This window comes from Mobula hypostoma, chromosome 7, assembly GCF_963921235.1.
Source record: "Mobula hypostoma chromosome 7, sMobHyp1.1, whole genome shotgun sequence".
In the NCBI taxonomy this organism is placed as follows: domain Eukaryota; kingdom Metazoa; phylum Chordata; class Chondrichthyes; order Myliobatiformes; family Myliobatidae; genus Mobula; species Mobula hypostoma.
The window spans coordinates 23,352,216-23,376,267 of NC_086103.1; the positions used below are offsets into that span (position 1 = coordinate 23,352,216).

The window sequence follows — 24,052 nt, forward strand, 5'->3', positions numbered from 1 at the left end:
GACTCAGCGCGAGACGAGAAACTTCTGCATGCTTGTTCTTGCAGAAACTTGGCTCCAGGACAACGTCGCATGCACCATCACTCTTCAGGGCAGGCCACTCAGGGACTTGTGTTAATATTATTTTAGCGACTGTATGTGCTATCACAACTACAGTATAAGTGCTTTGTGCTGTGTGTGACTGTATGCTATATGCTGTGTACCTTGGCCCCAGAGGAACAATGTTTCATTTAGCTGTATACATGTGTATGGTTGAAGGATAATTAAACTTGATCTTGAACTTGTAATACAAAAGACCAAAGGTTCATTGGAAGTCCGGAAGTTGAGGTCCAATGGCCGAAGCACTGGGTCTACAAGTCCGAAGTCCATTGGGGAAGTTAAGGGCCTGTTGTCCATGAATTCACTGGAGGCCCAGAGGCCTATCCTGTGGATTGAGGAAAGGGGCTTGTTTTGCTGTCGTTTTATTGCTTGTCGTATTCTGTTGTGTTGTGTTCTGTATTGTTCTGCCAAGCCATGGTGCCACTTGAATGTGTGATGGCACTTACAGGCTCTCCTCAGCAGATCCTTATGTTGTGCTGGTTGTTAACACAAATGATGCATTTCACTATATGTTTCAATGTACACGTAATAAATAAATTTATCTGAATCTGAATTACCTCCAAAGATCTCAGGGGTAGAGAATTCCAGAAGCACCTTAGTTTGAAATGACTGATGACTGCCTAGTTATTTCCTTGTTCGAGAATCTCCTGTACTCTGTTATGTTCTCTTTGAATCTTCAATGTTTATTCTAAATTGCATATTCTTCCTCAATTCTAAACAATACAGACCCGATTTATTTTGCCACTCTTGATAAGACAACCCTGTCATCCTCGTAATTAGTTTAATGAATCTTTTGGACTACCTCCAACTCTAGAAAATAAGGGAAACAAAGAAAGTGTGCACCTTACATCATCTCATATTGTAAATTTTTAAAATTATATTTATTAAAAACATTATTAAATATCATATTATTAAACATTAATAGTACTTATGTTATGAAGGTTAATAACCTAAATATTTAAAAGCATTTATGTTATAAACCTTAGACACAGCACTATTATGTTAGCTTGTCTTAGAGGGTTAAATTGTGTGTTTCATTAACAAAACATGGTTCTTCAAATTAAATGTAGACAAAAAGTTGAGAAATATTAACATAGAGTATTTCAGCACAGTACAGGCTCTTCCTACTTTTTGGACCTTTTAATCTACTTTAAAATCGATCTAACCCTTCCCTCCCACACACAGTAGTCCTCAATTGCTCCATCATTCATTTGCCTATCTAAGAGTCTCTTAATTGCCCCTAAAATATCTGCCTCTACGACCGCCCCACAGGAGGGTGTTCTCTGCACCCTTCACTCTTTATGTAAAAATCTTACCTCTGACAAACCCCTTATAATTTCCTCCAATCACTTTAAAATTATGGCCCCTCCATATTAGTAATTTCTGCCCTGGGAAAAAGTCTCTGGCTGTCCTCTCAGTCTGTGCCTCATCATTTTGTACCAAGATGAATTATGGCACATGAGTGCAATGAAATGGTAGCACATCAGCTTTATCTGCTGCACTAGCTTATTGGGGTGTATAATTGTGGCATGACTGGATAGCTAATCTCAGCCTTTCTTCATGGGATTAGTTAGATCAGCCTTCCACTGTTTATCATGAATATACAGCTGTGCAGTGTGGTAGTCTCACCAGTCGCACAACTCAGAATCAGAATCAAATTAGGTTTATTGTCACAGTGTATGTCGTGAAATTTGTTGTTTTGTGGCTGCAGTGCAGTACAATCTTCTCCGAGCTTTGTCACCCTTGTCCTGATTGAGACATCTGGCTCTCTTGGCTCCTGGTAGGATGACACATGGTCTTAAGGTGAAGGGGAGGTCCCAGACAAAGTGAAGTCAAACTAAGACCTCAGCCTTGGAACTGATGGAAGGTGGTCGCGCATCACAACAGCAGTGAAGGCAGAGGAAAGCTGCAGCAGTAAAGGGTCCCCAGTCATCTTGCATTCCTTGTCACTCCGACTCCAATCTGTCAAGGACCATAATTGCCCCGTTTCAACTTCCCCACGTTAAACAAAGTCACACACAATTGTTCCCCTTTGAGTGTATTCACCCTAACATCCTTGATTAAGTCCTGTGATGATCAGCAAGTGGTGAACGGGACAGTATTGTGGAAGCCCCTCAGAAATATATGTATCCTGGATCAGCCTCTTCAGCCACTTGAAGACCCACAAATAGACAACCCCTTTGGAGATCATCATTAGTGCAAAGAGAGAGCAAAAATAGTGAGGTAGTGTTCAAGGGTTCAGGGACTATTATAAATCTAATGGTAGAGTGGAAGAAGCTGTTTCTACAACATTGAGTCTGTGTCTGCAGGCTGAGTCTGTGTCTACCTTCTCCCTAATGGTAAAAATGAGGTCAGGGCATGCCCTGAGTAATGGGGATCCTAGATGATGGAAGCAACACACACAAAATGCTGGCGGATCGCTGCAGGCCAGGCAGCATCTATAGGAAGAGGTACAGTCGAAGTTTCGGGCCGAAACCCTTCGTCAGGTCTAGACGATGGAAGCTGTCTTTTTGAAGCTTTTTTTAAAAAGATGTCCTTATTTTCCAATATACTTCTACATCCCAGTGTTAGTCACGAGCTTGGTAGAGTGAAGGGTATGACAGATGACAATGTCACAGATTATAGAGGAATACAATTTTGTTGTTACCTAAAAATCGCATCAGCTCATGACATCCAGTTTTGAACTGCTAAGTCTGCTCCATTTCAGATGGCAATAATGCTGCAAAACATGGACAATGGAAACTTCAAAAACATTTTGAATTGACTGAATTACATTCAGTCAATAAAGCCAGTATTTTCCCTTTGGAGATGAAATTTATAATTGTGCTAATAATATTTTATCGCATGCTAATATTGGTGAAGCCAAGCATACATTAAGTGACCATTTTGTGGAGCATCTGCACTATGTCCATGACAGCCATGTTGAGGTTCCAGTTGTATGCTGTTTTAACTCTCCTTCCCACTCCCACACCGACCTGTCTGTCCTTAGGCTTCTCCATTGCCGCACAGTGGTCAAAATGCAAACTGAAAGAACAAGACCTCAGGTTCTGATTGCATGGCTGAAATGTTTTCAGACTTTCTGTCAATGGAATGAATGCTGAGTTTTCTAATTTTAGGTGGCTTAAAACCAAGAGGTTTTCTCCCATACACATGCTCACACATCCACCTAGTTTTCTTCACCTTCTGCTCACATTTAACATCTGCCGGACGATGCTGAGGATGTTCTACGAGTCTGTGGTGGCCAGTGCTATCATGTTTGCTATTGTGTGCTGGGGCAGCAGGCTGAGGGTAGCAGACACCAACAGAATCAACAAACTCATTCGTAAGGCCAGTGACGTTGTGGGGATGGAACTGGACTCTCTGATGGTGGTGTCTGAAAAAGAGGATGCTGTCCAAGTTGCATGCCATCTTGGACAATGTCTCCCATCCACTACATAATGTACTGGTTGGGCACAGGAGTACATTCAGCCAGAGACTCATTCCACCGAGATGCAACATAGAGCGTCATAGGAAGTCATTCCTGCCTGTGGCCATCAAAATTTACAACTCCTCCCTTGGAGGGTCAGACACCCTGAGCCAATAGGCTGGTCCTGGACTTATTTCCAGGCATAATTCACTTATCACTATTTAATTATTTATGGTTTTATTACTATTTATGGAGCAACTGTAACGAAAATCCAATTTCCCCCGGGATCAATAAGGTATGACTATGACTATGACACTTCCTATTCCTCTCCCCCACCAGATTCTAAAAGCCCATGATACCCTCCCATCTAGTTGCATCTATCACCTACCAGCCTCTGTCCCACCCTGCCTTGTATGGCTGTTTATTGGTAACCTTTCTTCTTTCTGATGCAGGGTCTCAACCCACAGTTATCTCACGCCTTCACTGCTCAACCTGCTGAGATTATCTCCTTGGCTGTCCATGACCTGCCTCTGGTGTTCCTCTCCCCTTTTCTTCCTTCCATGGCCTTCTATCCCCACCTATCAGACTCCCCCTTCTCTAGCCCTGCATCTCTTTCACCAGTCAACTTCCCAGCTATTTGTTTCATCCCTTCCCCTCACAGTTTCACCTTGTGTTTCTCTCTCCCCTCCCCCACCTTTAAAATCTACTCTTCATCTTTTAATCTCTGAAAGGTCTCGGTCTGAAATGTCGGCTGTGCTTTTTTCCATAGATGCTGCCTGGCCTATTGAGTTCCTCCAGCATTTTGTATGTGTTGCTTGGATTCCCAGCATCTGCAGATTCTCTGTTGTTTGAGATTTCCCAGTGTCTTTTCTGGTTCCATATTCCATCATCTCGCGTCTCTTTCATTTCAGTATTTTTATGACTACTAGTGCCACTAAGTGGGGATCTGGAAACTGACCAATTCTATTGATTCAGTAGCATCATACTCTCATCTCTCTTCACTTTTGATTGATGCTAAAGCCATACAAGGTTTCAAGTTCTTCTAAGAGTTCAGATATACTTCATAAAAAGAAAAAATACATCAAGCTGAAACATGCAAGACCAGTCATATAATTGAAAGAGTTCGCTACAAGTAGTATTGCATTGAAATTGAGAGTAAATTATTGACAGCCCTGAAAAAAATCATGAACTATTGGAAGTATTATTAAATCTACTAAAGGCATTGACAGAATATAGTCAATCTACAAAAAAGTACAAGTAATCTAATATTGTTCTAAGATACTAATATTTAAAAATGTTGCAACAACAGACGCAACATACTGTAAGCATAGATTCATACACTGGAAATTAAGTAGTTATTTTAATGACAAGATGTCACTTCCGCTAACCTGCAAATTAACATTATTGCTAAAAACATGGCATTAAATAAAATGGGAAAAAAGCAATTTAGCTTAATAGGTTTATGCAGTTATCAATATTACATGGTCTCCCACATTATCTCAGTCATCAATATATGCTGCTGCTTATTTCTTTAACAAATTTAACTTGGTAATGTATTTACACTAGCCAACTCAATCATTCCACGCAGTAGCAAGCTCCACATTATCACCAGGCAGTGTAGAAAATATCCTCCTCCATTCCTTCCTGTGTTTATTGGGTTTATAGAGCTAAGACTTACAGGACATTTTCCAAACTCAATAAAACATGCTAAGCTATAGTATCTGAATTGCTATTTTATTTTCAAGGTCATTTGAGGAAACAGCAAGGTTGCTTTGTTCACAGTAGTCTTGATCTGTTGCAATGTTATTAGATATTATATCTGGCAACGTGATGGAAATTCTCAGTCAACAAATTGTGACAAGTGTCCCATTACCAGACCATGATCTCTCAGGATTTTCGCTTGCTTATTTAAGTGATGGTACCATGCTGGTGACATTCCTGGTGGTATATTTTGATACATTCTGGGTGGAGTAGTTCTCTTGTACAATCTACAATTAACCAGAATCATAAACTTAATGGAAGTTAAAGTGAAAACAAAATTTGAGATTGGCTACTAAATTCCAACAGATGATATTTAATTCCTACCCTTTTCACCCGCCTGGTCTACTTGTTATATGACAGTAAATACCAAACAAAATAGACATTCAATTTCCAAGTCAGATCAATTTTAAATCCATTTACCCATATCTCTTAAAGGCATAAAACTACTAGAAATATGAAATAAACAGAAAATACTCAGGATAGTTAACATTTGAACAGAGGGCAATCAGGTTTTATGTTTCAGAGGGAAAAAAAAAAGAAAGAATCTCAGACTTTTCCTAGTTCCGATTAAAGTTGAAATGCTGGCCCTGTTTCTCTTTCCACGGATATTCCACAATCTGTTCAGTATTTTCTGTTTTAATTACCAAAATCCATTATTGTTTTGCAAAGATTTGTGGGTATGCTATGTTGGCACCAGAATGTATGGTGACAATTGCAGGCTGCCCCCATCATACCCTTAGGGTGTGTTGGTCGTTATTGTGAACGCCGCATTTCACCGTACGTTTCAATGTACATGTGATAAATAAATACAAATCGTAGATCGCCAAGAAGGACTCCCAGCTGCAGTTTCTAAACACCACAAGACGGAGTTGGAGTTGGAGTTGGAACTGGATGTACTCTGCATCATTCTGGAGGCTGAGGGGGATGTAGATAGGACATCTAGAGAGGTAGTTACACCCAAGGTGCAGGACAAAGGAAACTGTGTGAGTCATGAAGGGGAAATGGGTTAAACAGCCAGTGCAGAGTACCCCTGTGGCCATCCCCCACAACAACGGGTATATCTCTTTGGATACTGCTGGGGGGGTGGGGGGTAGTGGGGGTGGTGTGACCTAGCTGAGGAAAGTCACAGCAATCAGGTCTTTGGCACTGAGTCTGACTTGGCGATTCAGAGGGGAAAAGTGGAGGAGGCAAGCTGGAGTGATAGGGGATTTGTTAGTTAGGGGAATAGAAAGGAAGTTCTGTGGATGGGAACAAGATTCTGAATAGTATGTTGTCTCACGGGTGCTGGGGTCCAATGCAACAGTAAGAGCCTACTCTTACTGAAGACCTGTGCAGTACACAAACACCTCATCACCAACACAACCTTCTGCCTGCCGACCCATAACAAGACCTCCTGGATGTGCCCCCGCTCTAAGCATTGGCATCTTATCGACTATGTCATTGTCAGGAGAAAAGACAGGCAGGATGTCAGAGTGACCAAGGTCATGTGGGATGCTGACTGCTGGACAGATCACAGGCTCATTGTTTCCAAAATGAAGCTCCGCATCAGACCCAAAAGGCGACCACAAGGAAACAAGGCTATGAAAAGATTCAATATGGCCAGGTTGAAGAACCCCAGCATTGCTTCAGCACTGGTTGTAGATTTAGAAACCAAACTTGCTGACCTACACCTTTCAGGCAGCACTGTGGATGACTGGGATCGCTTCAGGGATGCTCTCCATTCATCTGCACTGAAGATGCTGGGGCTCTCTACCCGCAAGCAGCATGACTGGTTCGATGAGAATGATGAGGAGATACAGGCTCTACTTGTTGAACAGCACTGCCTTCATCGTGCCCGTCAGAACAACCCATCATCAGCTGCCAAGAAAAACGCCTTTACCAGTGCTCGCAGGATAGTCCAGAATAGGAAAGGAAAGTTACGTCGCATCCGGGGTTTCTCCGGTTAGCGGACGATTTCCCTCCACGCCTCTGACGTAGTGGGGAACTGCGTACAAGGCAAGTTACAGCAGTGGTTTGCCATTGCCTTCTGCCGGAAAATGCAAGATGTCTGGATGATCGCCAAGGCAGATTGAAATACAGGGATACGCTGACAGAAACGACTTGAAACGATTCTATGAAGCCCTCAACACTTTCTACGGACCTCAGTCTCTTGGGGGGTTCCCCCCTCCTGAGTATAGATGGTACAGCTCTCATTACAGAGAAGGCTCAGATCCTGCAGAGATGGGCTGAACACTTTGAAGCCATCCTCAACCGACTGCCATCTATTAATGATGAGGCGATAGACAGGATTCCCCATGTCGACATCAACAGCGCCACAGATGACCCACTGGTAGTAACCGACGTCACGAAAGCTGTCAGCCAGCTATCCAGTGGCAAAGCCCCAGGAGCAGACACCATACCTGCTGAGATCTACAAAGCCGGTGGTCCTGTACTTATAGAGAAGCTAACCGAGCTGGTCCAATCTTTTTGGAAGGATCCATTCCTCAGGAACTTAAAGATGCATCCATTGTACACCTCTACAAGAGGAAGGGCAATCGACAAGTATGCGACAACCACCGAGGAATCTCGCTGCTCTCCATTGCAGGAAAAACCCTTGCAAGAGTCCTGCTAAATCGTCTGGTCACTTATCTGGAGCTGGGCCTGCTGCCAGAGTCACAGTGTGGTTTTTGCAAAGGTCGTGGGACTATTGACGTGATTTTTGCTGCGCGCCAACTTCAGGAGAAGTGTCAGGAGCAGAATCGCGAACTTTACACAACTTTTGTTGACCTCACGAAAGCATTCGACACTGTCTGCCGACAAGGCCTGTGGAGGATCAATTCGAAGTTCAGCTGCCCCGCCAAATTCATTCAGATGGTACGTCAGTTCCATGATGGCATGATGGCCAGAGTGCTGGACAGCGGAAAATCCTCTGAGGCGTTCCCAGTCACCAATGGTGTCAAACGGGGCTGTGTGCTCGCACCCACACTGTTCAGCATGATGTTTACTGCCATGCTGAATGATGCCTTCCAGGACAGTGATGCTGGAATCAGCCTCAAGTACAGAGTGGATGGGAAGCTCTTCAACCTGAGGAGACTTCAAGCTATTAGCAAAGTGAAGGAGACTGTTCTGAGAGACTTCCTCTTTGCCGATGACTGCGCCCTGTATGCTGGCTCGGAGCCAGAGATGCAAGTCAATATGGACAAATTCTCCACGGCTTGTGACAACTTTGGACTCACCGTCAACAACAAAAAGACCGAAGTCATCCATCAGCCTGCCCCTCGTACACCGTATACAGAACCCAAAATCACAGTCAAACGACAGAAACTCCAGGCGGTTGACCAGTTTACTGACCTCGGCAGCACCCTCTGCCGAGTTAACTGCAGAATAGCGAAGGCAAGTTCTGCTTTCGGTAGACTGTGCTCCACTGTATGGGAACGCTGAGGAATCAGTCCAGCAACACAACTGAAGGTCTACAGAGCCGTGGTACTCACTACCCTCCTGTATGCCTGTGAAACGTGAACTGTGTATCGAAGGCATGCAAGACAGCTCAACCATTTCCACATGACTTGTCTTCGCAGAATATGAGGCATCAGATGGCAAGATAAAGTACCAGACACTGAAGTTCTCTCTAGAGAAAGTCTGCCATCAGTCCACACACTGCTGATGAGAGCACAGACCCGGTGGGCAGGTCATGTCATCCGCATGCCGGACGAGCGCATACCCAAGCAGCTCCTTTTTGGGGAACTCTCTGTTGGAAGACGCTCGCACGGAGGGCAGAAGAAACGTTACAAAGACACACTAAAGGCCTCCCTGAAGTCATTTGACATAGACACGACCTCCTGGGAAACACTGGCACAAAACCGCCCTACCTGGCGCGGCCTGATCCACAAGGGCTGTCGAGCTTACGAAGCAAGACGCTTTGCTGAAGCACAACATAAGCGCCAGCTGCGCAAGTCCAGACCCACCAGCGCAGCAACTGCAGTGCCTACACATGTCTGCCCAACACGTGCCAGGACATCCCGTGCCAGAATTGGCCGACCAGTCATCTTCGCACACACCGCATCCAGTCTCAAAGTGACTAATGGTGTCGAAGTCTTCATCGACGACGACGGACGAACAACAACAACAGGGTCCAGGACATCTCGGATCGAGTCCTCAGCTTTCTTAAGTGGGAGGGTGAATAACCAGAGGTCATGATCCATCTAGGTACCAATGACATTGGTAGGAAGAGTGACGAGGTTCTGCAAAGGGAGTTCAGGGAGTTAGATGTTAAGTTAAGGGCAGGACCTCCAGGATAGTGAACTCAGGAGCTATCTTTGTCACGTGACAGTGAGGCCAGAAATAGGAAGAGTATACAATTTAATACATGGCTAAGAAGTTGATTGTAGGAGGGATGGCATCAGATTTTTGGATCATTGGGCTCTCTTCCAGGGAAGGTGGGACCAGTACGGAAGAGACAATTTGCACCTGAACTGGAAGGGGACTAGTATCCTAGCAGGAAGGTTTTCCAGTGCTGCCCCGTGGGATTTAAACTAGAGATGCACGGGGGTGGGAACCAGAGAGCTAGAACAGCTAAAGGTTTCTTAATCAATATGTAGATGTTCCAATGAGGGAGTATGAGATACTTGATTTGCTATTACGGAATGAGACAGGGCAGGTGACAGAAGTTTGCATAGGGGGACACTTTGCATCTGGTGATCACAATGCCATTAGTTTCAAAGTAGATAAGCAAAAAGATAGGTCTGGTCTGTGGGTTGAGATTCTAAAGTGCAGAAAGGCCAATTTTAATGGCATCAGAAAGGATCTGGCAAGTGTGGATTGGGACAGGCTGTTTTCTGGCAAAGGTGTACTTGGTAAGTGGGAGGCCTTCAAAAGTGAAATTTTGAGAGAATAGAGCTTGTACGTGGCTATCAGAATAAAAGGTAAAGATAACTGGTGTAGGGAATCTTGGTTTACAAGAGATATTGAGGCCCTGGTTAAGAAAAAAAAAATGGCGGTACATTGCAGGTATAAGCAGGTAGAATAAAGGAGGTACTTATAGTGCACAAGAAATGCAAGAGAACACTTAAGAAAAAAAAATCAGGAGGGCTAAAAGAAGGCATGAAGTTGCTCTAGCAGACAAGGTAAAGGAGAATCCTAAGGGATTCTACAGTTATGTTGGGAGCAAAAGGATTGTAGGGGACAAAATTGGTCATCTGGAAGATCAGAGTGGAGCAAAAAGAGATGGGGAGATCTTAAAAGAATCTTTTGCATCCGTGTTTACGCAGGAGATGGACTCAGAGTGAGGCAAAGCAGCATCAACTTCATAGACCCTACAGATTACAGAGGAGGAGGTGTTTGCTATCTTGAGGCAAATTAGAGTGAATAAATCCCCAGGGGCTGACAAAGTGTTCTCTCGGGCCCTGTGGGAGGCAAGTGCAGAAATTTCTGGGACCCTAGCAGAGATATTTAAATCATTCTCAGCGACAGGTGAGGAACCGTAGGATTAGAGGACAGCCAATGTTGTTCTGTTCTTTAAGAAATAATTAAAAAATAAATCAGGAGTTTAGAGGCCAGTGAACCAGCCATCAGTAGAGGGAAAGTTATTGGAAGGTATTCTAAGGGGCCAGATACTTAAGTTTTTGGATCGACATGGATTGATTAAGGATAGTCAGCATGACTTTGTGCATGGTAGGTCATGTCTGCCTAACCTTCTGGAATTTTTCAAGGAAGTTACCTTGCCTTTGTGAAGGGCAGATCGTGTCTAACAAGCCTGATAGAGTTCTTTGAGGAGGTGACCAGGCATATAGATGAGGGTAGTGCAGTGGATGTGATCTATATGGATTTTAGTAAGGCATTTGACAAGGTTCCACACGGTAGGCTTATTCAGAAAATTAGAAGGCATGGGATCCAGGGAAGTTTGGCCAGGTGGATTCAGAATTGGCTTGCCTGCAGAAGGCAGAGGGTTGTGGTGGAGGGAGTACATACAAATTGGAGGATTGTGACTAGTGGTGTCCAACAAGGACCTGTTCTGGGACCTCTACTTTTCGTGATTTTTATTAGCCACCTGGATGTGAAGGTAGAAGGGTGGGTTGGCAAGTTTGCAGACGACACAAAGGTTGGTGGTGTTGTAGATAGTGTAGAGGATTGTCAAAGATTGCAGAGAGACATTGATAGGATGCAGAAGTGGGCTGAGAAGTGGCAGATGGAGTTCAACCCAGAGAAGTGTGAGGTGGTACACTTTGGAAGGACAAACTCCAAGGCAGAGAACAAAGTAAATGGCAGGATACTTGGTAGTGTGGAGGAGCGGAGGGATCTCGGGGTACATGTCCACAGATCCCTGAAAGTTGCCTCACAAGTGGATAGGGTAGTTAAGAAAGCTTATGGGGTGTTAGCTTTCATAAGACAAGGGATAGAATTTGAGTCGCGATGTAATGATGCAGCTCTATAAAACTCTGGTTAGGCCACACTTGGAGTACTGTATCTCAGTTCTGGTCGCCTCACTATAGGAAGGATGTGGAAGCATTGGAAAGGGTACAGCGGAGATTTACTAGGATGCTGCCTGGTTTAGAAAGTACGCATTATGAACAGAGATTAAGGGAGCTAGGGCTTTATTCTTTGGAGAGAAGGAGGATGAGAGGAGACATGATAGAGGTGTACAAGATAATAAGAGGAATAGATAGAGTGGATAGCCAGCGCCTCTTCCCCAGGGCACCACTGCTCAATACAAGAGGACATGGCTTTAAGGTAAGGGGTGGGAAGTTCAAGGGGGATATCAGAGGAAGGTTTTTTACTCAAAGAGTGGTTGGTGCGTGGAATGCACTGCCTGAGTCAGTGGTGGAGGCAGATACACTAGTGAAGTTTAAGAGACTACTAGACAGGTATATGGAGGAATTTAAGGTGGGGGCTTATATGGGAGGCAGGGTTTGAGGGTCGGCACAACATTGTGGGCCGAAGGGCCTGTACTGTGCTGTACTGTACTATTCTATGTTCTATGTTAAGTGGATGCAGGCAAGACAGTGGATGTTGTCTACATCCAAGCTACTTCACAAAATTGTTCAAAGGGAGGTTAGTCAAAAAAGTTCAGTCGCTTGGTATTCAAGATGAGGTAGCAAATTGGATTATTCATTGGCTTCGTGGGAGAGTGGTAGTAGATGGTTGCCTCTCTGACTGGAGGCCGGTCACTAGTGGCGTACCACAGAGTATGGTGCTGAGTCTATTGTCGTTTGTCATCTATATTAATGATCTGGATGATAATGTGATTAACCGGATCAGCAAATTTGTGGCTGACACCAAGCTTGGGGTGTGGTGGACAGTGAGGAAGGCTATCATGGCTTGCAGGGGATTCTGCATCAGCTGGAAAAATGGGCTGAAAAATGGCAGATGGAACTTAATGCAGAAAAACGCAAGGTGCTGCATTTCAGTAGGACCAACCAGGGCAGGTCTTACACAGTGAACAGTAGGGCACTGAGGAGTGTGGTAGAACAAAGGTATCTGGGAATACAGGTCCATAATTCATTGAAAGTTGTATCGCAAGTAGATAGGATCGTAAAGAAAGCTTTTGGCATATTGACCATCATAAATCAAAGTACTGAATATAGAAGATGGGATGTTACGTTGAAGTTGTAGAAGACATTGGTGAGGCCCAATTTGGAGTACTATGTGCAAATTTGCTCATCTACCTACAGGAAACATGAAAACAAAGTTGAAAGAGTACAAGGAAATTTTTCAAGGGTATTGCTGGGTCTGGAGGACCTGAGTTATATGGAAAGATTGAATAGGTTAGGACTTTATTCCTTGGAACATAGAAGATTGAGAGGAGATTGGATAGAGGATTGGCACGGACTAGATGGGCCAAAGGGCTTGTGTCCATGCTGCACTTTTCCATGACACCATGTCTCTACCGGTCATCTCTATTGCTGGTGTTCTACATCAACTGAACCTCAACCGTTTTTGTTTTTGGTGCAGGATGTTCCAGACCTTAAACCATTCCATGTAAAATTTGGAACTACCCAATAGCCACTATTGTTCTGTTTTGTTTTTCTCTCTGTCCTTTGTTCTGGACTACACTATAAAGAAACTGACTCTCCATTTACACATTTCTCCATCTTAAATGCCTCAGATGGATCTCCATTTAATTTTCCATATGCATTGAAACATTAGTTTAGACAACGTAAAGCTTTAGATAATATAACTTGCTGACTATTTAGATCAGGGTATTAGTGAGGTTCAGTGCTTCCATGTCTACTTTCTCCTAGCTTTACTGAATTACCATGCCCAGAAAGTAATGGACTGTGCCAAATATAGTCTAAAGGACAATGGCATAACTTCCATCACTAACCTCTTAATATAAATTAATAATGATCCTGAACTAATTTTGCATAATTTTAATGCTATCTGCATGGAGGTCGATATCCTAATACTTCTCTCAACATTCCATTCCCCCCATTCTGAAAGTTTTGCTTCCGTCTATGGCTAAATTTCTGTCTATGATCTACTCACAGCTTTAACTTTTTGAAACAGCATGGTCAGGTTGTTGCCTTGCTTAATTCTTAAGATAAATGTTTTAATTAAGTGAACTGATGAGATTTATCATGCACAAATGGATGCACAATATTCTGGCTGTGCAAAATGTCAGAGGAGTACAAGTCTCTACAAGGTTCTCCTGCAGAGTATGACATATTGAAAGGGACACTCTTCACCCGAGGCAAGGAGAGATGGTTAAACATTTAAAACCTAGGTACTCATCTGTTTTCACAGATCATTTCAACCAGCAAAACAAGTAGAGTCTTGAGAAGAATGGGATTCTTTCTGTCTCCTGGCTTGAAGAAATGGCTGGGATCCAAAACAGAAAGAATATTACAAGTGCTATAGGTAGGAAAAGGTACAAAGAGATTCCAGGTTTAAAATCTCTTATTTTGGTTTCCTTAATTCTGCAATTTACAATTTAAAATAAGGAACCCAGCTAAACCTAGATTAGATATTTTGTATACTTATTCCTGTTATGTTGTAAAGGGATACTCCCTCTTCTGTCTTTTTAGAAAATCTTATATAGAAACATCCTCCAAACCTTGTTAAAATCCCTTCCCTTCACATACCCTTCCCTTAACTTATATTCCTGACCTAGATTTGAGATCGCGAATGTTTGATGTTTCTGGCATTCTTTTGAGGGTGACCGATCTTTGTGAGCTTTTTGAAGACCGGGGCGAACTAGATGTTGTTGTTTCTGACATTCCGCTGGACTCAGAACTCCTTTTAGACCCTGAATCGCTTGAACTTTCAATGGATGCAGATCCTCTCTAAAAGGAAAGGAATTCCTGAATAAACAGAAGATATTGCAATGTCCTCCCAGAAACAAAAAGGTTTACCACTTTATCTGTTTGGAGATACAGCACGGTAAAAGGCCCTTCCGGTCCAACGAGCACGTTGCCCAATTTACACCCTTGTGACCAATTAACCTATTAACCCGTACATTTCAGGACGTGGAAGGAAAGCAGAGCACCCTGAGGAAACCCACACAGTCACGGGGAGAATGTATAAAGTCCTTACAGACAGTGGCGGGAATCGAACCCAGGCTGTTGGCACTGTAATAATGTTACACTCACTGCTACTCTACTATGCTGCCCCTAACCACTATGCCATTGTGCGCTACATTGCAGATTGCTTCTTCACACCGGCACGTATAACATAACATAACTTCTAAGAAGTTACATTTTGTTTTGATGCTGAGTTCCAGCACACAGAATAATTTACCTTTGTCTGACAGAATCTATGCCAAGATGTTTTGCCTCCGGATCTAGCTATCTTGAAAGGATCTCTTTTCTACAAGAAAAACACAAAATTGAAACAGCATTACAAAGGGAAAAGAAAGTCAATGCTAATTATCACAAGGACATTTTTTTTTGGCATTTTTTTCCTAAAATATTCATTTATTTGAATCTAGGCCAGTTTTTATTATTCATTTCTAAATGCCCTTGAGAAGTTAGAGGTAACCCTCCCTTTTTAACTGCTGCAGTCTTTCTGAAAATGGTAACCCTACAGTGAAATTGGCTGGGAAGTTCTAGGATTGAGAACTAGATGAAGAACCAGTAATACATTTTCCAAAGAAAATGGCATGTGACTTGAAGGAAAAGCTGCAGCTAGAGTTCCCATGTCTATACTTCCTCTGACATGCAGGTGGAATAGGCCAAAGGTTTGGGAGGTGCTGTAGGAATAGCTTAGTTTGATTAACTGGAGTGTATTTTGCAGACAGAACACAATGCAGCCAATGTGCGTCAATGATGAAGGGAACAGACATTTATGTGGTGAATGAGGTACCATTTAAGTGGGCTGCATTGTCATGAATGCTGTTGTTGGTTAAGAGTTGTTGGAGCTATACCTTTCTATGTCTGGCACAAGAGTTGTTTTGACAAAGTCAAAGCTGGGGAGTCAGTGAGCAAATAACGTATGAGTAAGGTAATGCTTGACGGGACCGTTTATGCCAGCTTCCTTGAAGATTAAGAATAGTCCGATGAGGTGGCAATTAGTTGGATTGGAAATGTGTAATTTTTTTTGTGAACAGCACAAACCTAGGCAACTTTCCACAATGGAACAGCTTGGCTAAATGCTCTGGGACTAGATAACATGTGGTTTATCAACACGTAATTTACTACAAAAATTAATCAGGACAATATTTCAGCAGCTATTCCTCTTTGTAAATTGAACTCTCAACATGGGTGTCTTTTCTAATCAACAAATTAATTCATTATATCCCATGCAGATTTTTCTATTAAAGTGTCCACAGGGAGTTGTTATTTATTGTCTCTCTTCCGACACTTATCCTTGCAAGCAGCCAATGTGATACACCTGCCCATTCACTTCCTCCCACAGCTCCATTCAGGGCCCCAAATAGAACTTCCAGGTGAGGTAGCACTTCACCTGTGAATCTGCTGGGGTCGCCTATTGTGTCCAGTGCTCCCGATGTGGCCTCCTCTACATTAGTGAGACCGTCGTAAGTTGGAGGACTGCTTCGTTGAGCACTTTCGCTCCATCTGCCAAAAGCGGAACTTACGGTGCTCGAACATTTTAATTCCAATGCCCATTCCCATTTCAGCATGTGCCAAGAGGAGACCACCCTCAGGATGCAGGAGCAACACCTTATATTCCGTCTAGGTAGCCTGCGATCTTTTGGCATGAATATCGATTTCTCCTTCTGGTTAAAAAGAATCTTTTCCTCCTCCTGCCCTCGTTTTCTATTCCTCACTGTGGCTTCTTACCTCTTCTCATCTGCTTATCACCTCCCCTGGGTCCCCTTTTCCTTCCCTTTCTCCTACGGTCCACTTGCCTCTCCTATCAGATTCCTTCCTCTCCAGCCCTTTATCTTTCTTACCCTCCTGGCTTCACCTCTCACCTTCTAGTTATCTTCCTTCCCTTCTCCCACCATTTTGTTCTGATACCTTTCCCCTTCCTTTTCAGTCCTGACGGAGGACAATAGACAATAGGTGCAGGAGTAGGCCATTCGGCCCTCCGAGCCAGCACTGCCATTCACTGTGATCATAGCTGATCATCCACAAACAAGATCCAGTTCCTGCCTTATCCCCATAACCTTTGATTCCACTATCTTTAAGAGCTCTATCCATCTCTTTCTTGAAAGCATCCAGAGACCTGGCCTCCACAGCCTTCTGGGGCAGAGCATTCCATATATCCACCACTCTCTGGGTGAAAAAGTTTTTCCTCAATTCCGTTCTAAATGGCCTACCCCTTATTCTTAAACTGTGGCCTCTGGTTCTGGACTCACCCATCAGCGGGAACATGCTTCCTGCCTCCAGCGTGCCCAATCCCTTAATAATCTTATATGTTTCAATAAGATCCTTCTAAATTCCAGAGTATACAAGCCCAGTTGCTCCAATCTTTCGACATATGACAGTCCCGCCATCCCGGGAATTAACCTTGTGAATCTACGCTGCACTCCCTCAATAGCAAGAATGTCCTTCCTCACATTTGGAGACCAAAACTGCACACAGTGCTCCAGGTGTGGTCTCACCAGGGCCCTGTACAACTGCAGAAGGTCCTCTTTGCTCTTATACTCAATTCCCCTTGTTATGAAGGCCAGCATGTCATTAGCTTTCTTCACTGCCTGCTGTACTTGCATGCTTGCTTTCAGTGACTGATGTACAAGAACACCTAGATCTTGTTGTACTTCCCCTTTTCCTAACTTGACTCCTTTTAGATAATAATCTGCCTTCCTGTTCTTACCACCAAAGTGGATAACCTCACATTTATTCACATTAAACTGCATCAGCCATTCATCTGCCCACTCACCCAGCCTGTCCAAGTCACCCTGCATTCTCATAACATCCTCCTCACATTTCACACTGCCACCCAGCTTTGTGTCATCGGCAAACTTGCTAATGTTACTTTTAATTCCCTCATCTAAATCATTAATATATATTGTAAACAGCTGCGGTCCCAGCACTAAACCCTGTGGTACCCCACTGGCCACTGCCTGCCATTCCGAAAGGGACCCGTTAATCGCTACTCTGTTTTCTGTCAGCCAGCCAATTTTCAATCCATGTCAGTACTCTGCCCCCAATACCATGTGCCCTAATTTTGCCCACTAATCTCCTATGTGGGACTTTATCAAAGGCTTTCTAAGAGTCCAGGTACACTACATCTACTGGCTGTCCTTTGTCCATTTTCATAGTTACATCCTCAAAAAATTCCAGAAGATTAGTCAAGCACAATTTCCCCTTCATAAATCCATGCTGACTTGGACCGATCCTGTTACTGCTATCTAGATGTGTCGTAATTTCATCTTTTATAATTGACTCCAGCATCTTTCCCATCACTGACATCAGGCTAACCGGTCTATAATTCCCTGTTTTCTCTCTTCCTCCCTTCTTGAGGAGAGGGACAACATTAGCCACCCTCCAATCCACAGGAACTGATCCTGGGTCTCAGCCCCAAATGTCAACTGTTTACTCATTTCCATAGATACTACCTGACCTGCTGAGCTCCTCCAGCATTTTACGGGTGTTGTTCTTGTATTTAATTTCTTTTCTTAGCCAACAAGAACTTAGTTACTAACAATAATTGGAACGGCGGTAAGGAAAGCGAATGCTATATTGGCATTCATTTCAAGAGGAATAGTGTTTAAGAGTAAGGAGATGTTGATGAGGCTCTATGGGGCATTAGTGAGACCTCATTTGGAATAGTGTGTGCAGCTTTGGGCCCCCTATCTTAGAAAAGATGTACTGATGTTGGAGAGAGGTCAGAGAAGATTTACGAGGATGATTCCTGGAATGCAGGGGCTAACATATGAGGAGCGTTTGTCGGCTCTTGGATTGTATTCATTAGAGTATAGAAGAATGAGAGGGGATCTCATAGAAACATTTCGAATGTTGAAAGGGTTGGACAGAGTAGATGTGGAAAGGTTGTTTCCCTTGGTGGGTGCATCCAGGACAAGAGGCCATAGTCTTAGAATTAGAGGGTACCCAGTTAGAACAGAGATGAGGAGAAATTTTTTTAGCCAGAGGGTCGTGGATTTGTGGAATTCGTTGCCATATACAGCTGTGGAGGCCCAATCATTGAGGGTGTTTAAGGAGGAGACTGACAGGTGTCTAATTAGTCAGGGTATCAAGGGATATGGGGAAAAAGCTGGAAATTGGAACTAGATGGGTGAATAGTTTAGCTCATGGGAGAGCTGTGGAGTAGACTCGATGGGCCGAATGGCCTACTTCTGCTCCTTTGTCTTGTGACCTTGTGAATAAATAAGTGAGTGAATGGATTCTCTACGAGGACCATTGCTATCCTTATGATAAACTTAGGTGTAATAGGGCATTTTCCCAACATTTGGGATTGTAGCAAACAGTAGCAGGATAGTGAAAGATGAGTTGGTAGAATTGGAGAACAGCTGGCAAATGAAATTTAACTGAGAGGAAGTTTAACAGAAGAATATCAAGCAATACTTTTTGGTGAGACTAATGATAATTAGCTATATAAAGGATACAGTTCCGAAGGGGGCTAAGAAGAGAGAGATCTGGTTACATATATACGTAAATGATAGGGGTAGAACAGAGAAGATCTCTATGTTTATAAATAGAAACAGTATAAAACAAGCAGTTTATGTTGAATCTCTGTCAATCACTGGTTTGTCCACTATGAACTTGTTACATTCAATTCTGATTATTACCTCAAAGAAAGCAAGATGAAAACCCAAAAGAAATTACAGAAAAGATCTCTTGAGTATGAGAAGGTGGGATTGCTCTCCTTACAGCAGATGAAGTGTTGATATCAGTTCAAAATAATCAAGTTTCCAGACAAAACTAAAAGAAAGCCACTTAGGTTGATGAATAGATTGAAAACTAGACGATGCATATTTCAATTAATTGACTAAAGATCCAATGTAATTAGAGGAAAATCTTGGCAAGCAAAGAGTTGTTAACGATCACTGCCTGAAAGGATGGTGGAGGCAGTACAAATCTCTGGTCTCATTGGATAGTTACTTAAGGGAAAAATGCAAGTCTACAGGGAAAAAACTGGAGAATGGGAGAACTCAGATGCTCAATGCGCTGAAAATCCTCCTTCTGTGCAATAACAAATTTATGTTTTTGATATATTTTCCTGAGACAATAGTGTCTGTCACTTGAACAGGATCAATGACCTGCAAAATTGCCAGAAATAGAATGCAGTATTTTTACCAACTTAAATCAACTCCTTTAAACACAAAATACTCTGCAGATGCTGGGGTCAAAGCAACACTCACAACATGCTGGAGGAACTCAGCGGGTCGGGCAGCATCCGTGGAAATGATCAGTCGACGTTCCGGGCTGGAACCCTTCGTCAGGACTGAAGAGGGAAGGGGCAGAGGCCCTATAAAGAAGGTGGGGGGAGGGTGGGAAGGAAAAGGCTGGTAGGTTCCAGGTGAAAAACCGGTAAGGGGAAAGATAAAGGGATGGGGGAAGGGAGGCAGGGAGGTGATAGGCAGGAAAGGTGAAGAAAGAATAGGGGAAAACACAATGGGTAGTAGAAGGAGGCGGAACCATGAGGGAGGTGTGAACATAGAATTCTCCAACTTCCAGTAATTCCCTCCCCCTACCTTCCCCTATCCCTATGTCACTCTGCCCCCTCCCCCAGCTGCCTACCACCTCCCTCATGGTTCCGCCTCCTTCTACTACCCATTGTGTTTTCCCCTATTCCTTCTTCACCTTTCCTGCCTATTGCCTCCCTGCTTCCTCTCCCCCACCCCTTTATCTTTCCCCTTACTGTTTTTTCACCTGGAACCTACCGGCCTTTTCCTTCCCACCCTCCCCCCACCTTCTTTATAGGGCCTCTGCCCCTTCCCCCTACAGTCCTAACGAAGGGTTCCGGCCTGAAACATCGACTGATTGTTTCCACAGATGCTGCCCGACCTGCTGAGTTCCTCCAGCGTGTTGTGAATGTCAACTCCTTTAAGATCTTTGAAAAGCTTATTCTAATTCTTAGGTGCCCTAGTGATATTTGGGCTTATGTGATCTGGATTAATAATTTTGTAAAATAAGATTTGCATTTCGAAAGGACCTTGCAAAATTTCAGGATCTCCTTAAATGGTTTACAGCCGTGGTAGAACTTCTCTGTACACTCAGTGCTGTAATACAGGAAATGTGACAGTCAATGTATCCACAGCAAGATTTCATAAACTGTAATTAATAATGACCTAATTATCCATTTGTGATAATTTGCCTGTTTTTCATGAAAGTTGTCTCATAATGCTACATTCAGTGACTACATTATTAGGTACAACAGTCACCTGTACATTAATCCAGATATTATTGTCAGGTCACTGGTCTGAGTGCTACTGGTACCCTGTAACCCGGTACTACCTGTTGCATGGTCAGGTGGTCGGCGACTAAACCGGTTCCCCCACCAGGCTTGCCTGCTGAGGAGGGTGGCTAGACGCCCTGCAGGATGAAAAACAAGACCTGTCAAAGGGCGGATGAACCCTCTCGTAGGGTCAACGACCATCTAGCAAACACGTGTCGTGAAGCGCAGAAAGGGCATCCCTTGCATCGAAGCTTGGTCTGGCCATTCACTGCAACAGAACTTCCCCCGGCCGTCTTGGACCCCACCATGCCACTGGATGCGGGAGGGGATGTCGAGAGGGTGGGTCTGGACCTGTGCAACCCCCTACTCACCTAAAATCCATTCACGCACACACTGTTCCTTTCTGGGGAGTGGGGTATCCTCTATACACCCAAGTCCTGTAGCGACAGACAAGTGGTGAAGCAGCAGGCCTGACCAGCTGGGAGCCGTAGTCACAAGTCTGCACGCAGGGGGCAGAAGGGGAGTGGTCGCACATGGATTACAGAGCGGAGATCCGGTGAGGCAGCACCCTCTGCGTCTGAGCAGCCCTGTTTAGAGAGGCACTGCTCACCTTATCATTAGGGAAGGGCCTAGAAAAGATGGCTCAAACAAAGCCAGCTCACACCAACCTGGCCAGTCTGCCGCAGCTGGCGGGTCGTCCAACTCTAGCGGTAAGAACCACAAGCAGAATCTGATCGTCGCTTCATGGAACATGGGAACTCTGTTGGACAACGCTAACTCAGATCGCCAGAGAGACGCACTGCACTTGTTGCTCGTGTGCTCAAGGACTACAGAGTGGGCACCGCAGCTCTCCAGGAGTCCCGACTCGCTGGAGAGGGCGCGCTTCGAGAAGACAAAGGAGGGGACACATTCTTCTGATCTGGCAGGCCCAAAGAAGAACGAAGAGAATCTGGTGTGTGCTTGAGTATCAAGAACTGCCTCTCAGCAAAGCTACCGACCCGGCCTGTTGCTGTAAATGACTGAATCCAGACCTTGCATACACCTTTGGAAGGAAAACGCCACCTCACCATAGTCAACGTTTCTGCCCCAACTCTGACTAATCCCAGTGAAGTCAAGGAGGCATTCCACAGTGAGCTGAAAACCACCATCAGTAGTGTGGCAACTTCTGATAAGCTGCTGTTGCTGGGAGACTTTAATGCTCGGGTTGGCAAGGAGTCCACTGTGTGGCCTGGTGTGATTGGACGCCAAGGGATTGGCAACAGTAACGGTAACGGTCTATTGCTCCTCTCAATATGCACAGAATTCAAACTGTGCATTGCTAACACTCACAAAATGCTGGTGGAATGCAGCAGGCAGGGCAGCATCCATAGGAAGAAGCACGGTCCACGTTTCAGGCCTAACGAAGGGTCTCGGCCTGGCTTAAGCTACGAAGAACCAACTGTCCTCATTGATGACACTCGTCTCAATGCTGTCAACAAGTTTTGCTGCCTGGGCAGCATAATAAAATCCTCAGCTTCTCTGGGTGTAGAGATTGAGTCAAAAACCAGAAAAGCCTGCTTTGCCTTTGGTCAGCTGAAAGATCGAGTTCGGTCACAGAACATCAGGTTGGCCATCAAGTGCAAGGTATACAGGGCCATTGTCATATCAACCTTGTTATACGGATATGAGACATGGTGCCCATATCAGAGACACTTACGCCAGCTTGACCAACCGCAGCAGCGTCAGCTACGTTCTCTGATGAAGATCACCTGGCGAGACAAGGTCTCCAATACCGAGCTCCTCTCTCGAGCCAGAATGCCAGCAGTCTCAATCTTGGTGATGTCAGCCCAACTGCGCTGGGCAGGACATGTTGTCGGAATGCCCGACAGAAGACTGCCCAAGGACATCTTGTACGGCCAACTGTCCAGTGGTACCTGAAAACGAGGAGGCCAGAAACTACGATACAAGGATGTTCTGCACAGGAGCCTCAAGAAAGCTGACATTGCTCCATCAACATGGGAGGATCTGGCTCAAGATCACTCACAGCGGAGGGACGCCATCAGAAAAGGTGTGGACGCTGCTGAGAACAAGCTCAACGAGGCAATAGAGGAAAGGCACAGGAAGCTCCACAACAGAGCTTCTGCCCCTGTTGCCTCTCCAAGCCTCACCTGCCAAGTATGTGGCAAGCAGTGCCTGTCCAGGATCGGCCTGTACAGCCACTCCATGATGCACATATCAAACCCCACTAACTGACTGAACGGAACCATCATCATCCTATGGGATGGATAGCCAGAGAATGCAGATAACTAATCAGTCAATTGTGGCAGCATGCAGACATGATTAGGAGGTTCAGTTGTTATTCTGACCAAACATCAGAGTGGGGAAGAAATACGATCTAAGTGTCTTTGACGGTGGAATGATTGTTGGTGCTGGTCGGGTGGTTTGAGTAGCTCAGAAACTGCTGATCTCCTGGGGTTCTCACACACAATGGTTTCTAGTGATAACAGAGAATGGTGTGAGGAAAAAAAAAATCCGGTGAGCAGAGGTAGCTCTGTGGACAAAAACAACTTTTAATGAGAGAGGTCAGAGGTCAGAGGAGAATGGCCAGACTGGTTCAAGCTGACAGGAAGGCGAGAGTAATTCAGACAACCACAGTGGTGTGCGGAAGAATATCTTCAAATCCACAACACATGAAACCTTGATGGGGATGGGCTACAGCAGCAGAAGACTATGAATGTGCACTCAGTGGCCACTCAGATACCTAATAAAGTGGCCACTGAGTGCATGTCCACTGAAGACAACGTGGCTTTAATTTAATGTCATTTCTTTTTAAAAAACAGAACCTCAAGAACTGGGGTCTCTTCCTAGACTCCACTATAGCCAAGTGTGTGTTGTGTAACATAATCGCAAAATTTCAGCTTCAAAGCTGAGCGAGCTACAACTGAACCAAAGCATTAATAGTGTAGATCTGTAATCCCTGGTTGAGCCAGCAGCCATATTAACTGATTATCAAGGCAAAGTTAGATGACAATGATCAATTGGATTGTAATCAGGTTTGCTCTGTACACTTGA

At 44.3% G+C, this 24,052-nt stretch overlaps 1 protein-coding gene across 7 annotated transcripts in view; it reads right to left on the minus strand.

The window, feature by feature from the left end:
- Positions 1 to 1,113: 1,113 nt before the first annotated feature.
- LOC134349192 (vitellogenin-1-like) overlaps positions 1,114 to 24,052 on the minus strand; it is a 31,497-nt gene continuing 8,558 nt past the window's right edge. For 5 of the 7 annotated variants that reach the window (XM_063053156.1, XM_063053153.1, XM_063053155.1 and 2 more), the window contains 3 exons: positions 14,975 to 15,043; positions 14,345 to 14,520; positions 1,114 to 5,490 (listed from right to left, as the gene is read on the minus strand). In XM_063053156.1, the coding sequence (XP_062909226.1) occupies positions 5,343 to 5,490; positions 14,345 to 14,520; positions 14,975 to 15,043 (393 nt within the window). In that variant the 3' untranslated portion in view covers positions 1,114 to 5,342. The remainder of the gene's footprint in view (positions 5,491 to 14,344; positions 14,521 to 14,974; positions 15,044 to 24,052) is intronic. The other 2 variants (XR_010018607.1, XR_010018606.1) reach the window with 2 other exon arrangements.